The sequence below is a fragment of the Glycine soja genome, chromosome 16 (genome assembly GCF_004193775.1).
Source record: "Glycine soja cultivar W05 chromosome 16, ASM419377v2, whole genome shotgun sequence".
Taxonomy (NCBI): domain Eukaryota; kingdom Viridiplantae; phylum Streptophyta; class Magnoliopsida; order Fabales; family Fabaceae; genus Glycine; species Glycine soja.
The window spans coordinates 4,695,979-4,714,066 of record NC_041017.1 but is presented as its reverse complement, the minus strand read 5'-3'; the positions used below and the strand labels follow the sequence as shown (position 1 = coordinate 4,714,066).

Here is an 18,088-nt window from a genome sequence, read left to right as displayed (position 1 = left end):
GAATTTCATGTATACGTATTATGAACGATCTCAATTGCCTTCGGCAATTGCATCCGAGCACTGAATCTTTTACTTCCAAAACTTGTTTGCTGCCAGTTGAACCTTAGAAGAATGTGATTTCAATGATATAATTTATTTCTTATTACATATATATTTCAGGTTTTAATCAGGTTAGATTCACATTTAAACAAACTGTCTGATCAAAATTTGGAGTCGTATAGAGATAACAATAAACATGTCCTAACGTATCTCTTGCATCCCTAGTCAGAGCCACACTCTTAACATGGATTCAAATACAATAATTTGTTAAGTTAATGCATTCCAGATATTGCATGCCCTCAACCACAGATTGTTTAGAATAGATAAGATCTAGGCCTTGTTTGAATAAACTTTTATTTAAGCACTTGTAAGAAGAACAAAAAGAAGTAAAACATACAATAAACTAAAATTAACTTATATACTTTAACTTTTGAAAAAAAACATGAAATAACATTTATAAAAGTTTAATATATTAGATGCTTGAAAGTTGAGAGAAATTCATTTTTTTGTATTTTTCTCCTATAAAATAGTAGAGAAAATTATTCAAACATGACCTTAATGTCACCAAAATCATACTTAAATTTATAACTTTTAAAATTTTCACCTTATCCAACCTACTTTGATATGTGGGGAAACACCAAAGGAGCTGAGTTGGTAAGCTAAGGGGAAAGGTAGACACCTTTGTTGCAATTTAAAATATTCAACATGCTTTTCATAAGTAGCTACTGTCCCCTTTTCGTTACTCTATTTGATTACCACTTAAAATCAAATTTTATAGGCATACATAATTTATTTTTAAAATAAATCAATCCAACTAATGTTACTTGTTGAGAAGCTGTGACAATTTTTCCCGCTCAATGTTAGTAATTTTCTTACGAACAAGTGTTCTAAAACTATTCCCCCTTAAGCAATTTATTCTGAGATTATAAAGGATTTCCTAATAAAAAGTAAATTTTCTTGAGAAAACGAGGCATCCATGAACACCACATAGATAAAAGGACATTTAAAAGGCAATAATCACTATATGTATCTTTATGGCTCAAATTTTCGCATTACTAAGTACACCACAGGGGTTGCGTACAAACTTCATTCTTTGTATTTAAGGTCCAATAAATTAGTAGCTATAATCGAAATAATGTACAGTAGCAGTGGTCAAGTCCCCGTTAGAATCTAAACAGCGGAGACTCGTCATACCAACCTTGTCACTTACATTACAATTGCATACAGCTTTACGCTTTTGGTTGACTAAGAAAATGCTTAACTGACAGACTAAAGAATGAATTTTAGTTAATTCTAAAAAAACACAACTTAGAAGTGAAATATCAAATTGATCAAGCCTCGTGAATTGGTCTTCGAAGACCAGAATAAACAGCTGACCGAAAAAGAAGAGGTGCATCTTCTGTCAATACCTCTGCATCCAACTTCTCAACATGGGGCCATATCTGCCAGCAACAAAATTATCAAAATGTGCAAAACCTTCACATAAGATTTGGTTTTTTGCAAACTTAGATCAATCTAACTGTGGAGGAACATGTGTAAGTTTGTGTATATGCAAAGTGTTGTTTACATGGCATTTCCTTAAAAAACTAGGATAATATTCAAATGCAAGCAATGAATGAATTGAACAATACCTCAGCAGCATACTGCCTAGAGAAGGCCTTCACATAGCCCAAAGTGGTGATACACCACTGCTCCTTTTCACCTACATTATAAGCACCACCTTTCTTCTCGCCATTTGTATGACTGTAGAAGAGATTAGGAAACCAAATTATAATGTAGTATTAATAAGCATATTTCCACAAAGCAAGAAAAAATAAAATTATTATTTATTATTTATCTAGGTCAGAAGGAAAGGCACAGGAACCTGTTTTGAGGTCTCTGATTCTGGTTGTCTAATTCCATTGACGATGGCTCTTCAGGGTCCACTGCCATCACCACATCAACTTGTGCAGACTTCAACTCATGCAGTGTTCTAGATCCTTCAGGAAGGCGCTCTGTCAACACGTTTGAGAAGCTTTTGTACAACAAGAGAAACAATGCCTGTATGTACAAATAACCACCAATGCAATAAATATAGTCAGAAAACATAGCTTCAAGTGCATTTAATTCAAGCCAGGAAATGGCCTTTATAACTCCAATTTAAAGCAAATCCAACTTGCATTAGCAAAAACCAGGAGACAAGTAGAAACTACAAAATACAAAAAGTGACTCATAGAGTGCTATTTTAGGTGCCTTAAACATTGGCCGGGTAAGCTCCTCCATAACATTTCCTTTTGATAGTATTTCTTTTCTCTGTTTTTTTGTTACAATGTAGCCAATATAGCCACCTTTCACATATGGAGCATAAATTGTTCCAAATATCCCTATCATCTATCTCTTCATTGAGATATTAGTATATCACCTTTCCACAGGCTATCTATGATGAAAATTATGACTGAGTTTGACAGAAAATAGAGAATGAAAATTTCTAAATTAAGAAACACACAATTGGCACACCCACTTTTGTCCAACACAGATTGAAAAGTTTTCTCCAACCATAACAGAAAAATGTTAGTGTTCAAAGACATTGTACCAGCACTTCAAACATATGTTTGATAAGCAAAATTGTCTGCAGACAATTAACCAATACCAATTTTACATCAATTACCTCATTTTCCTCAATTGCTCGGGAAAGAAGAGCTTCCTTGGCTTCTAAAGATTCTTGAAGAGACACCACCTCCTCCTTTGTCTTTTCAGCATGTGATTTCAATCTATTCAACCTAGCAGGATTGTCGCCAATAACTGGTTCACCATCCACTAGTGTAAGTTTTGACTCTGCAGCATCTAACTCTGCTTTTGCTTCCTTGGCAGCTTCTTCAGATGATGAAATATTCTTTTTAAGAGATAATATTTCTTTCCTTAGATCAGAAATACGATTGTGTGTCTTGCTTACTGCATTTCTAAGAATCTGTTTGATGCAAAACGGTGAAATTACTATATGAAAGAATAGCGTAACTATGATGAATGTCAACTCAATCAAATACATGCTATCATTTGTCAATCAAACCAAAAACAAAAAATGTAAAATCTTCAGCACTTAAATTTAAAAATCCAAAGCTGATCACGTCAAAATAGATCGAAAGCAAAAGGCAGATGGTTTCCAACCCATGTAGACTTAACAGAGGAGGGAATTTACATACAATCTATCCATAAAACCAAGATTAAGTACCTCCCAAGGACGATCTGACATATGAAATTGCTCAATATTCTCTGCTGAGAAGACCCATCTCACAATAGCCAGATTTGAAACAAGCCGATAACCCATCATCCTGTCAATAGCTATTGCTGTCATTTGGGTATTACTCTTCCAGAAAGAACTCACTTCAGCTATCAGCATGACTTGCTTATCCTGGTCAGGACATAATTTTGCAAAGACTTGCCCATATCTCTCTAAGACAGTCATCAAATGAGTGAAACTCTTGGATCCAATATTGAGAAGAGTTTGTACAACCACTCTGAGGGTAACTTCTAGACCATTATTTGGAAGCACACTTTCATCAATCCATGAGATTATTTCACGGACAGGTGCCTTTCCTTTAACCATGTTGTTGAGCTGTCCAGACAGTACATGTTCATTGCTTTCTTTATCATCTTCTGCACCAAAACTAAAGTTCGGCCCACCCTTTGGAGGAAGCAATTCTTCTAAACCAGGTGCATTTTCAATACTCTACAAAATATCATGAAATATACCATAAAAACAATAATATGCCAAGTATATAAAAAACAAAACTAAATCCTATTTCAATTAATTCAGTTGCTGATAGAAAAGCATCCAATGTAGTCAAAATCAAGATTTTACATAGGATTCGGAGGGGGATAAAATATCATAAATCATAGGTTCATAACACCGACCATAAAATCTTATTAAAAATGCATAATCATACTTAACATATACAAATGCATAGAAAATAACATGGTTAATGAAAATAACCTCTAAATTACATTACATAATTAAACTAAATTTAAACTGAAAATCCATAAGTGGTCATCCAATAAAAATCAAAAGTTATAATTAGTCACATAACACAAGCTTTTCATAACATAACACAACTAAAACACAAGAAAATAGTCCAACTGTTTGATTATAGAATCTAGAATTTTACTAAAGGTTGATAAAAAAATAGTAATGACAAATGACATGTGTTTTAGTTAATTAAAGTTGTTTGTTTCTTCCAGATAAAAAATAGTACAAAATCAAAACAGAGATGAGAGATTGGGGGAGGGGCACTAGATGTGATAGAAGAGAAGCTTCTCTCCTCTGCTGCAAGCTCCAGTCTGTCTCTCTACTCTGTTGTAAGCTCCACTGTGCCAGGCAGACCAAAGCATGAGGGTAAGAGAACAGCACAGAGGGTTCTACCTTCTCTGCTCTGATTATGGTTGGGGGCTTGCAGAAACAGATAGGGTCGAGAGAAGGCTGACACCAACACCTTTGTTAGGGTGGGTTTCGTACCTGAACAGGTGGAGAAAAAAAAATACGGTTTTTTTACTCAAATGAGAGAATCCAACCCAACACACTTCTGGTGGAATTGCATAAACTGCTCCGAGGTCACAATTCTATGCTCACACTTTCACTGATGCATGATTCTGGTTGTAAGTTGCCTTGCAAGGCAACTGGAAAATCACAAAATCATGTGATTTCACAATTTAAAACACAATTTTAACATTAAAGGCATCCATTCCTCTACATCAACAAAAACAGATAAAGAAACTTCTCTGTATCCTTTTATGATTTTTCTATGAGATCCATAACCATAAAAAAGATCATGAGTAACATTATAGTCTAGTGGTGTCATCTTGGGGCAACGTGCAACAAAAGTAACATTTATTATGACTCTGGCATGGACAATTACCTGCTTAACTTTGTCCCAGTATGACAAGCGAACTTCCCTCTCCAAAACCTCTTGAACAAAGACACGTTGAGGGGCCCACCTTGGGAGGTCTAGGACATAAGCCCACTCTTCCCATGGCCAGATGAACTGGAAGTTTGATCTGCACAGCAAAAACAATCAACCAAACTGAATATGAACACACTTGATATACTACTTCGGCAACACTGGAATTGTTCAACCTAATTCTCAAACAAAACAGTGTTGTAAATATGGTAGGAAGAAGGTATAACAAACTAGATCATCAACCATGTTGGGGTCGTGGTGAGTTAAATAGAGCATATCTGTAAAACAAGGAGGGAAAAGAGCCAAACACAATAGGACATAAACAAAGCATATATATGTTAAACTATTACTTGCCATTCATCAGGAAAAAGTAGATGATTGGAAAACTTACTAGTTCATCATCACAATGCACCAAAATGTGAGAGCTATAAATTAGCAACTAATGCATTTAATACACCCATTAAGCCAATTTTATGCATCATTATCATAACCTTTAGTGCCTAAGCAGTTTTTTTTTTGAACGGCCAAAAGTATCATATATTAGATATTAAATAAGGATAGTACCAGAGGTACTACAGAGATACAAAAAGAAAGCCATAGGCTGAGGATATAAAGCAAAACTACACAGCTTCCCCAACTAGAGACCTTACAAAAAACCACCCATCCTTCCCAGACTAGGAGAAGGCAAAGGACATAGAAGATGACCATTGATTAAACGGGATGGCAAAGTCCTTCCCCAACTAGTGCCTAAGCAGTTAGTGCCACTTTCTTTAATATTACAAAGCCACAATTATCCCCAATAGGATTATTCCAAACAGGACACAACCACTGATTCCAGCAACAAATTGGCCATGATTTTGGAATCAGTCAAACACACCATTTAAGGCTAATACCAACTTCAATATAAACATCGAATGCCTCATCAATATCACCAAGCTCAATTTCTCAATTTCCTTAATGATTTCCTCACCATTGAACATTACCATGGCAGAGAATTGTAATGTGAGAATCATGAATAGTATCTTTCAATGTTAACTTGCAACTTTAGCCTATAAACTCAACAGAATCTTATGCGTGATTGTTTTCTTTTTTGAATGAACAAATTGTATTAGAGAAATCAAATAAAAAGGTAAAGTTGGGGAGGACAAGATACACTTCAAGCAGAACATGCACAGTATATTATCTTGAATGATGCATGATGTAATGCAATTGCTAAAATTCTGAACATACAAATGGTGTGAGAACCAAAGGATCAGACGCGTCCGACACTCCATATCCAAATCAGCAATCCTCTCAAAGAGAGTACGAACTGCTCCAGCTACAACTGCAGGAAAGGCTCCAGGAAGAGCCTATTGGGTAACCACGATATTAGAAAACATTAAACATGAAATGAAATTTGAAATCTGTGTATTGAAGCAACAAAATTCCTCAATGACAAAAAAGTCAGCAATGTCATGTGCACTTGACTGTACCTTACAAAGGTCAATAATAACCAATGTGTAATATACTGGTTTGAAAGGTGGTTGTGGTAGCATCAGCAGCTGCAAAAAAATATAGATATAGCATTACAAAATCTGCCAATATTCTAAGTCACCCGCACCCATTCATATCAAAATTACAAACCCACAAATGTCAGCAACATCAAATTATAAAATTAAACCTTTCCGAGCATTTAATTAAATAGCATGTTATTTACAAAAAAAAATAAAATATCTAAGACAATTTCATTAAAGCAGGCCCAAAAAATAATAATAGTTGATGGGTTTACTATGCCATCTTCCAGTTTTCAATTGTTAAAATTATTCCCTTCAATCAATAAATATAAAGGAAATAATTTTTTTATAAATATAGAAAATAAAAAGAGAAAAAAGAAAAAAAGTAAAATGAAAAATAGTAAACCCAAAAGATTACAATTAAACTACCGATAAACAAAAACACCCTTCACTCCCTTCAAACAAACTCTGAAAGAAAAACTCGTAAGATTATTGATATGAATGGATTATTAAAAATCCATAGTTGCTATCCAATTGCTAGAAATTTAAAACAATTTAAATCAATGGTTATCAACACTGCACTTCAGAGGATGTTGATTAAATATAAGACAAACAAAAAGAACCATATAAAAGATAGATTTGTCATATCTTTTACCTCAATACAGAGGAAAGAAGGGAACAATTTCATTTTCAGTCCACACAAGAAATGCTTTCATTTTACTTTATCAATATACACTAAATCATAATAGTCAAATAGTCAATTGCATGCTATGAAGCAAAAGCAGAGTAGAGTGCGTCAGAGAAACACTACAGGGTGCCTGTCACAGCTGTTATAATGGCAAATCATTACTATTACAGCCGCTATATTGAAACAGGTAAAATCCATCTTTGCCTCCCTTGAGAGCTTCCCAGCCTTTTTTTAACAATTTTTTTTTATTTCCACTTTATTTTTGGCATAAAAAACATAATAGGGTACAAAACCCTTCCCTGATCATTCATGCATAAAACACTTAAAAGTTGACCTCTGATTCAACCCAACCAATGACCCAGTGCTCACGGCACCATTTCTGCTCACCAGCCACACCCACTATTTGTCTGGCCTTTTCCAACACACTCATGGCTTGCTGGCCTCTGCTTACCCATGAGTCTCTCTGTTCACACAGGCCTCTATTCAATTCTTGTTTGTTTTCTACTCTTCACACCCACACCCTATCTGTTCTGGGTTTTTTTTTCTCATTGATTCCATCATCTTCCTTTTTTTGTATGGCAATTGTATGTTTAGACTATGACTTTGATTATAAACTATGAAAATGTATTTAATTTTAAATATTTCATTAGTTTTGAGCATTTTATGTGTGAAGTATGTCTTGGATCTATAATCATATGTACAGCAGCCAACCCACAGTTCATTATCCTGCTATTGTCTTGTTCTTAAGCCTCTAAAAGCAACTTGCTTGAGTCCATTTGGAGGCCCAAAGAAAGCTTCCACAGTAATGCTAATTGCTAGAGCTTTATAGCTACAGAAGAGGTAGGGGGAATTGCAATTTTGCATATAATACTAATACCTGAGAGAATATTGTTTCCGCCATGAGGTACTCGTATCTGAAGGAAACTGGCAGGCCAACCATGAAAGAAGCACATTCCTTTCGACTAGCTTTGCATTAACCCAAAAAATTCAACAGTTATAATCACATCAAAAACATTTTTATAGGAAAAAGAGTTAAGAAGAAAAGCAGACATAAAGCGTATATGAAATATAAAAGACTAGAGAAATTCTAAGTAAATTCTAAATAAAATTAATGAAAATACCTTAAATTTCCCTTGATGTAACATAAAGAACTTGGAAATTTTCAAAGATACTCAACAGAATTAAATAAAAAAAGTTGACAGCACATTAAATAAAAATTAATAACACAAAATTGGTATATCATGATGTATTTTAGTATATTCTTTTTTATTATTCAAACTTCATAACATTCACAGGGTCATTACTACTCTTCTAGTAAAAAGAAAACGAATGGTGTATACAAACCAGCCATTTAAGAACAGAAGCACATCTAGGAGATACTCTTCCATAACAAATCTGTCTATAGGCTGTAGATCCTGCATCCAAAAAATTAACTCCATTGAACCCACATATATGATTGGCAAAAATGAAATCCAAATTACCGAAAACCTAAGGTAGATATAACACATGAAAATGAACAGTTTTACATGCTACAAAAATAAGCAGCAGGCTCATCATGCAAAAAGCAGTTTGATCCTTACTAAAAAAAACATTTTGAAGGCTGTTAAGAGGAATTTAATTAGAGGAAAGAAAGAGAGAAGTACAGAAGCAGACAATAAGATATTACCCTTCAAAAGAAACCACAATATAAAAACAAGGAAAAGCACATTTATGTGCTGTTCAACCATGAAATAGTCATCTTCTACAAAGGATATTAGCAGGCACAAAATTGAAAAGGATGCATCTTAGCATATCACAGGTTAAATGTAGAATGGTAAACAAACTTAAGAATTAAAAAACTATCACCTTTAACATATATATACTTGAATTAGCCATTGAATAACAAAACAATACTTTATTTCATTCATAGTTGTAGATTAATTTGTAATGAATTTATAACAGATTTCTTTACATTCCAAATATAAATAAAAATAAGTTTCCATAAAAATAGATTAAAAGAAAGGAAACCAGTGTAGAGACACTAGACTGGTATCATATAGAACGCAAATCACCTCAATTTTACTAGGAGGAAATATGTTAAGCCGGTGTATACTTTGAGGATATTTTAATTCTGCTTCATGCTTCTGTTTACCAATAGACACGCCAGAAGGGACTGAAGGCAGGCTTGGTAAGCTGGGGCAGCATATTGGCCCAAATTCATGAGACTTCCCAGCAACCAGCTGGGCTTCAAATGAAAGATGAGGTCTTGGAACTAACAATTGAAACAGTAAACAATCAAGCAGGGAATAAAACACAAGAAAATAAATAAAGGTAAACAAAAGTAATGTGTATGACAAAATTACAACAAAAGGAAAGGAAAAAGATAAAGGAAACGAATAAATTATTCATAACAAGGCTTGAATAGATATCATAAGCTTCTAGAGTGCTAGTTAATATTTATGAGGAATATGATTCTGTCATACTATCCTCACATCACCCTAGTGTAAGATTAAAATTTGAAAGGGAAGCTTGAAATTAATTTCATAGCCTTTAAACTTAAAGTATTAAAGAAAAAAGTAAAATGCCAGTAAGATATTTTGAGATGAGAACTGTAAGCATACAACCTCTTGCTGCCTATTTTTGCTTGGCACATACAATGTATATATATGTGAGTAAGATCTAAGATGTTCCTTCATTATGTGAGTTTCATTAACCCCACCCTCTGAAATACTCAAAACAAGGTAAACAACAACACAACTTTAACATAGGAAAGTATTATGCAGTCAACTTCCAAGTAAATGGAATAAAACAGAAGGTTTGCAAGGAAATACAACACAACTTCATAGGGAGTAAGCAAGGTGACACTTTCCAAGTCAATGCTATGGCCTGACATCTTTCTAAATCAATGTTAAAAGTTAAAACATCAAAAGCATTCTTGGGCATTCTCTCAAGTTCCTAACTACTTAATCTTTTCAGTTTTCAGACTGTTCAATTCATAGGGAATCAAACCGGTGTCATCCAAGCAGTCAACCAGTAAAAAATTATTCATAAATGCAGTGATCATGTGTGCTATTACTATCTTATCCCTTTGGAGTTTAGATGTCTTACAAGGAACCCATTCATTCCCCCAAAAAATTAAGAGCTCAGAAAAACAAGCCTGCCTCAGATAGATGCAAATATTTCTAGCTGAAGATTCCCACATAACCAACTCACAAGATAAAACAAGTTTAATGATTTGGTGGCAGTTATGTATACATAAACTATCTGCTCCAAATATGCATGAAGGGCAAGAAAAATATCATGTTCCGTGCATTACATACACATACACCAAAACCAAGACATTTACAGCAGGTAGAACGTCACTAAAGGGAAAAAGAAAATCATCAATCAAGTAAGAGTGAAGATATAGCTATTCTTTGTAGGCTTAATTAAAAACACTGCACATACTGATAGAACTTACAGATGCCTGGCAGAGAACAATAGTGTGTAAAGAGGGATGGCAATGGTGATTACAATCTGTCATGGGTATAGGGATAAATTTTACAAATAAATAAAGCTTCAGCCTCAATACTGCTAAGATTTAAATATTCCGGTTCTATCTTGGCATTTTATTTGTATAGATTAGCAAAAGTTAAAGTTTACTTTAAGACATTCTCTGTAAACTTAACATCAACTCATATAGGGAAATAAACACAATATGAACATGTAATAGTAGGACAAAATGCCCTGAACTTAAAGGAAGAAAAAAAGAGTGAAAAACAGTGTAAAGGATTTTAATTTTTGATAAAGGTACAGTAGCATAACCTACTATGCACTCCACATAGAAAAGAGAAAATTACCGCTGTCAACCTTCCATCCATTGCTTGATAAAACCTGTATTCTATCCCATAAATCTTCCAAAAAGTCCTGGAAAAAGGAAATGAAATGTTATGAAAATAAACATTTTCAGGAACCTCTAAACAATTACTGAAAGGGAGTAGAAATCGAGACAAACACAATAGGATACAAAAAAATCCATAAGTTACAAGAAAATGGGCTGTACGTTGCCAGTGTTATTCTTTGGATCTACTCTCAACTGTCTAAGGAAATACTCCTTCATTAATTTTGGAATTTAAATAATTGAAACCCTAGTTAAACACTGGTGTTCTGAGAAGCACAGAAACGAAATACAAGATCAAAAAAAAAAATCTTTATCCCAATGGGAGAGGTTCTCTTCAACATGCAACAGAATTTGAAATGAGTCAAATGACACATTAGGATTAGAAGTGATATGTATATGACACAAGTGTCCAACATGTGTCTGACAATTATAAGTTTATAACCAAAGACAATTATATATTAGTGGTAAACTTCTAAAGTACTATTCAGGCTTCATTAAAGGCACCACCATAAGACCCAAATCAGATAAATAAAAGAAGGAAAAAAAACCAAATATTCAGGAGAAACATCAATACATAGCTCAAAGGACAGACAAAGAAAGTGTAAATTGTAATAAAGTATTAGCTAAACAGGAGCCAACCTTGTCACTAAGACCTTCCCCATTTTCATCATCATTCTCAAAAAAGGATAAACCAGTATCTGATGTATGCTTTCTGATGCTCAAGTAAGCTTCTACACCAACCATCACTCTCTCGATATCTTCAGGAACTTGCTGTGAACGAGATGACATGCCATTAAATGGAAAAAGAATTCAGCAATAATGAAATCCATATTTGTAATTGAATTTTGTATTTATTGTATGAATCCGTACAGGTTATTGGTTGCTATTTAAAGTACAGTAGAAGTAGATAAAATAAAGGAAAGAAAATTCTAATAAATATGCTGCTAATCAGCATAAATACTTTCCTCAAAAAACAGCTTAAATAAGTAAAAGATTCCTTTACAATCATTCCATTTAATTGGGATTCTATGAAAGACACATTGTCAACAATATTGTAACCTAAACAAACATACATATATTAAAATGAAAAGAAAAAGTGTCAAGAACTGCTAGCATAGTTGTTATATCATTTGCTGCAATGTTTATAACTTCTCGACGTAATGAAAGTTTGTGACATGTACATCAAATTCTTTATTCATTGTTGCCATAATATGAGCTGCTCACACCTCAACTGCTATATCAATGCAAGGCATCGACCAATGCTACCAAGTGATACCCACCCACAAATGGAAGATACAATAACTCTCCCTAATCACAGGCAACATCTAAATTTTAATACAGATAGCTCTAACCAAGGAATGGAAAAATAAGTGAAATTTGTCTTTATTCAGATATGAAAAACAAACTAAAAAAATATGTTCTTGAATTAGCAATTAAACAATCAAACTAATAATAGCTCATTACTTTAAGACAGATAAAAATAACAGTAATATATAACAATAAAAAATAAAAACAGTAAATACAGAGATACAGAAATTGATACATTTAATAATCACATAGAGAAACAGTTGGAAGATGAACAAAGGAATGTTTTCAATTACAAGGTCATAATGCAGACAGAAAAGTAAATCCAACAGGTTAAATAAAGTTGAAAATTTTCCCAAATTATAAATTATCAGCATCAAATAATTACCTCAGTAAGTTCTGCTCCACCCCATGGGAGGCATGATAAAATGCAAGTTATGTAAAAGTCAGCACATGGCTGCCATAAGGGATTCCCTTTCTCCTCATCTACTGTTGTGGCAGCTGATGATAAAAATGTTTCGAACACAGCCACCAAAGAGCTTGGTTGAAGAACCTTACTGCTCATCTAAAGAATTTACAAGAAAGCAACAAATAAAAAACTTGCATTCAGTTACATAAATACTCCACAACACATGAACATACAAGGACAAGAATAGGAAGATCAAATGTGAACATTTAGATCTAGAAGGGGTTGGGAATATAAATAAGTGTGTTTGGATCAGACAAGGGAAAAAAACCTTATTTCAATAATCAATTATAATTATATCTTTATAATGGACTATAGGAAATAAGTTTTATGTTTGGATATGTTCGGTGAAGTAAGTATAAGAATCTATTTTATTTGGATTGTACAAAATAATAATAATAATAATAATAATTTCTTATAGTAAAATTACAAAAAAGAGTATGAAGTTAGTTGTAGTAATTTGTTTTGTATTGAAAATAATCAATTATTGGGGATAAAATAGGAAAACAAAAGTTAGACAGAAAATAAGTTAACTAACTTTCCATCATAACTCATAAGCTCCACAATTTTGCACATTTGAAAATGGCTTTTTTTCTTTGTGTAAGAGTAATCTTTGCTTACACTTAGCAATAGAAATAGTCCAACTTTATAATCTGATTTTCACTAATAATAGTTCAATAGAAAACAAGAGTGAACAGGATTCTAATAAGCTTTTTTTAGGGAAACATCATTTCTTTTACGGATAATATAATCAATAACAAGCATGCTCTATTAGTTGTACAAGTGAAAAAGACTAAATGACGAGGAAAATCATACTCAAACACGGACAATCATTTATAAATGTAGAATGAACCCATGAAGAAAAGGATGAAGGATTTCCTATCTACCGCAGACTGCCAATGACATATCAATCAACAGTTTAAATGTAAATAATGCTACACAACTTTTCTGCAAAAAACAATGGCAATACATACCATAACAGTCAAAAGCCGCATTAGAATACGAACCCCGTTGCAGTTTCCAGAATCTAAGGCATCCTAAATTAAAAATACAAAAAAAAATGAGACATACAAAAATAATATTATAGGGAATAAATCAAAGGAAGTCAGCAGAATCACTAAAAGATCAAATTAAAATAATTCCTTACATTCAAAATTTTGCATCAAATTAAAGAAATATACAGTGGCATTTATTTTGAATGAACAAAACAAACTCAAATTGCAAGTTGAGTGTTATCAGAAATAAGTTTCACCGACAATTAATAGCTTGTTTGGGCACCCATTGTCCCGTTCCACGAGTGAACGTACATTTAAAGTACGTAGGAGGAAGGATGACCTTAGTAAATTTCGAGTTAAAAGTAATTTTGAGAGTTTGAAATGGTAATCCAAACATAGACTTAAACATTCCAACCTGATTTATATGATCACAACAGGATTAAAATGGCAAGGCCAATTCGACTACAATTAAGGTAAAATCAATGGTGTGTCAAGTGATAACATGACACTTCTGGTAAAGCTTGTGTCTACCTAGTGGTCAATGATACAATATTTCATTCAGTATCTTTATCAAAGACTAATCAAACTTTAACATAAGCAATCACCATAAGCAAAATTCCTCATAAAATGATATTATTCGTAAATAAGTGCTTTCATTAATCAGTCCATTGTGGCAGTCAATGGCAGCAGGCCGAAAAATCAACAGTTTTATGGCAAGTGATACAGCAGCCAAAGCCAGATGAAAGACAGATACATTTAAGAAAAAAAATAAACAAAATAAAATAATAGTATGTAATCAACACACATTATAAAGTAAATAAAAAGACTTAATAATTTACAGCAAGAAAAATAAACAAAATAGTATTTTCAACCAAACATTAACTCACTTTTATTTATTACTTTTCTAATTCAATCTTCAATTTTGTATTTTTTGTTTTTATTATAAATAAATAGTCAGTCATTAATTTAGAATAAGCTCTGGTTTTCAATGGCCCGTAGCCTCGTATCAAAGAAAAAAATTAAGAAAAAAAGAGGTTAAAGATGTGTTTTAAGATAGGATTTCTTATACTATTCTCCCATTCTCCACCTCCTTTCATGAGTTTCAGCACAGCCACAAGTGAAAATGAGGAAGGATTTCAGTGAAACTAATGAACCACATTCTGTTCATAATCTGGAAGGGTAAGGTATACAGGGGGGGAAAAGATTTGGGTGAGGCTAGTAGCTTGTTTTGAGTGAAGTAAAGCTTGATGGGGTTCGGAACCTACTTTATTGCATCATTACAACCTCAGTATCAAAGAGGCAATGAGTGTTTTTAGAGGAATTAAACTGTTTTTTGAATCAGACATGGCCAAAAGGCAAATACATTCCAAAAATCACAAGCTCGTTGGTTAGGAATGAGGGCAGATGAGATTCCACTTTTGGACATGGCTGGTAGCATGATGCCAGTGGTGCCACCATAATCAACCCACCACACCAACACCTGGATATTTTTATGGTAAGCATCAAACTTTCCATGTCACTCCACAATGGGCTTTGACAATACTAGATTAAATGGAGACAATGTCTGTTCCCATCTTAAATAATGGTTTGACTTTTTACAATCAAGCATCCACATACATGAAACTCAAAACTTGATTTCTATAGGAAAAAAAATCCTAGTTTCAGATCCATATACCTAATAATCCTACACAGCTAGCAGCTTCAGTGACTTAATGGCTTACCTGAAATTTACTTTGAGTTTTCTCCACTAGTTGTTTCACAAAGTCTTCATTTTCCAAGTTAATTAAGCCAATCTGAAATGAAATGCATACATAGGAAATATGAGGTTCAGAAACTTCAATTTGGAAACTACGCAAGCAAGAGAAATTTCACAATACATAATTGAGTGGAAATTAGCTACACAATTACAGCATAATGACACACATAACTGGTATTTGAGGTAAAATGCAGCAAATAAATAAACAATAGGATAATGCAACAGCAGAAAGGAGCAGACTTGTCAGACTAGGTTAATTATATTGCTTCTTTTATTATTGAAGTATCAAATTTTACAAGTTTTCATCCAAATTCTGACAGTTACAGAAACTCCAACTTTGAAATGCACATCTACTATACAACTTCTATGAACATTATTGCCATCATGATGTTAAGAACAAATAATGTTCCATAAAAAACACTGTTTTCCAAAATGCATTTGCAAAATGTAATTTCCAGTGCTATAGGTTAATAAACTGTATCTTTAATAAACTGTTTCAACTTTTAACTGTATTGACATCTGTAAAATGGGAGAAAATACAGAGGGATAATAGACTGAAACCATGTGTCAAAGTATACAATGGATGCTTGTTTATATAGACAGGGAGTATTGATTAGACATAATTAGAGGATATTCAGTTTCCTCTAAATCAGATATCATATCCTATCACATCATTATACATTAAATTCCTGATTCTCAATAACATCTATAGGTTACACCAAAATTGTCTGTGTCAGAATACTTAATTGACAGGACTTTTGACACAGAGCTGACTAGCAACATAAAATTTAATAACCTTGCAATTGAAAATTTAACAGTACACAAGGAACAAAAAGTGTGAAGTTAAAGATATAAGATTTCCAATAAAATGGAAAGAAGAAAATATTCCAAAATTTAAAAATAAGGTTGATCAGATACATTGTCGTGACTAATAACTAGCACTCCTATTTTAGATACAGGCCATAATACTGAGTAGCATTTCCACTGTCATAAACACAACAATAATAAATTAAGTTCACCCAGTACTGCTATCTTGCATGTTCACCATATAAAGCTACCTATGAAAAACGAACACAAACTCACAACACACCCAAAAATAACAACAATAACAATACTAATGAAAAGAAGAACATGTCATATCTGTGTAACCTTCGTGCATGCATACGCATCCAGAATAAGAGATAAATATTGCAACATACAGGAAAACAAATAACAGACGCCATTACAGGGTGAGAGAGAGAGAGAGAAAAGAAATCTCTACCAGGGTACCATACAGAGGAATCTTGTGAGGCAATTGCTCAGCACACATGAGAAGGAACTGCATGAATACAATAAAGTAAATACGTCATGATAACAAGCATGACAGTGCCATATAATAGTACAGAAAAAGACAACAGATAACAATTACCAGACACTGCACAAAATCTATATCTAACATTTGAAAAAGCATGTAGAGAAAAAATCGGGGAGAGAGCAACTAACAAGTCCGGTTACACTATATTACAGCTGTAATACTATAAAACGGTTCTAATCAACTTTCAATGTTTCAGACTTCTGAAGCAAACCAAGAAAAAACGAAGGGCCAAAAGAAAGTATAACTAACAGAAAAAATCCAATATTCACGTTCTTTACATTAAACACATAGCACGCGGATAACACTTCAATTCAGAACAAAAATTGCTTCGCTTTAGCTTCGTACAGCATAAATTTAGGTTAATTGAACGTAGATTACAAATTTTGACCATTCACGTAGCTACAAGTACAAGCCTCGAAAAGAAGAAGAAAAAAAAAACGAATTGAAAATTTTCAATTGACCTAACTATCAAAAACACGAGCAAAAAGCAAAAGAGAAGAATCACCGTGTACCTCGAGAATCTCGGATTGGGAGTGGTCGAGCTCGCGGCGAAGGGCGCCAAAGCACGTATCCTGAGAAATCGAAAGCAAAAGCGGAGAGAGAGAGAGAGAGAGATTAGGCGCGTGCGATTCAGAGCGAAAGGGAGAAGAAGAAGAAGAAGAAGAAGAAGAGAAAGCGAACAATGTGATCTTTGTAATCGGAGGAGGGTCCATATTCGGGGCTCTTGTCCCCGATTCGCAGAAGAAGGCTTCTCCAACTGCTCATCGTTTCCTCCTACACTGAGAGGAAGGGGCAACGGTAATAAATAAGAAGGGGTTTTTCTTTTCAGGGTTTTGGGGTCTGAGAGGCCCCCAGCAAGGATTTCAGCTTTCAACCCTAACAGTGAGAAGGTACTTTGAATTTTACTTCGCCATGTCGTCTAACAAATGCAAATTCGATCCGGCAAAATTATTTTTCTAAAGTTTTTAATAAAATATAGGAGAATGTTGATGTATATTAGTATTCAACATCAAAAAAATTGAATTAAAAAATCATTAAATTTTTTAATTTTCAAAATTTAATTCAAAAATATTATTATATTTTATCATTTAAATTAAAAAATAAAAAAAATCATATATATAAGAAAGAATCGTAAAAAAATATTTTTATTTTTTAAATTAAATGATAAAATATCATAGCATTCTTAAATTAAATTTTGAAAA

The 18,088-nt window shown here is 33.3% G+C and overlaps 1 protein-coding gene across 1 annotated transcript; it reads right to left on the bottom strand.

Moving 5' to 3' along the window:
* Positions 1–1,064: 1,064 nt before the first annotated feature.
* On the bottom strand, positions 1,065–17,780 carry LOC114390309 (nuclear cap-binding protein subunit 1-like). The gene is made up of 19 exons (XM_028351013.1): positions 17,568–17,780; positions 17,399–17,458; positions 16,794–16,850; positions 15,498–15,569; positions 13,756–13,818; positions 12,704–12,880; positions 11,650–11,781; positions 10,970–11,036; positions 9,203–9,402; positions 8,496–8,566; positions 8,029–8,113; positions 6,443–6,511; positions 6,201–6,319; positions 4,929–5,067; positions 3,248–3,745; positions 2,687–2,986; positions 1,904–2,079; positions 1,671–1,782; positions 1,065–1,481 (listed from the first exon to the last, which is right to left on the bottom strand). The coding sequence occupies exons 1-19, from the start codon at positions 17,649–17,651 to the stop codon at positions 1,371–1,373; spliced, it is 2,592 nt and encodes an 863-aa protein (XP_028206814.1). The 5' UTR covers positions 17,652–17,780; the 3' UTR covers positions 1,065–1,370.
* Positions 17,781–18,088: the final 308 nt, after the last annotated feature.

Coding starts and splice junctions, on each gene's coding strand:
- LOC114390309 (XM_028351013.1), bottom strand. CDS start 17,651: ATGAGCAGTTGGAGAAGCCTTCTTCTGCGAATCGGGGACAAGAGCCCC. Junction 9,403..10,969: donor TGGATGGAAGGTTGACAGCG/GTAATTTTCTCT, acceptor TTCAATTGTTAG/TTCCAAGACCTCATCTTTCA. Junction 8,114..8,495: donor CTTCTGTTCTTAAATGGCTG/GTTTGTATACAC, acceptor ATGCAAAGCTAG/TCGAAAGGAATGTGCTTCTT.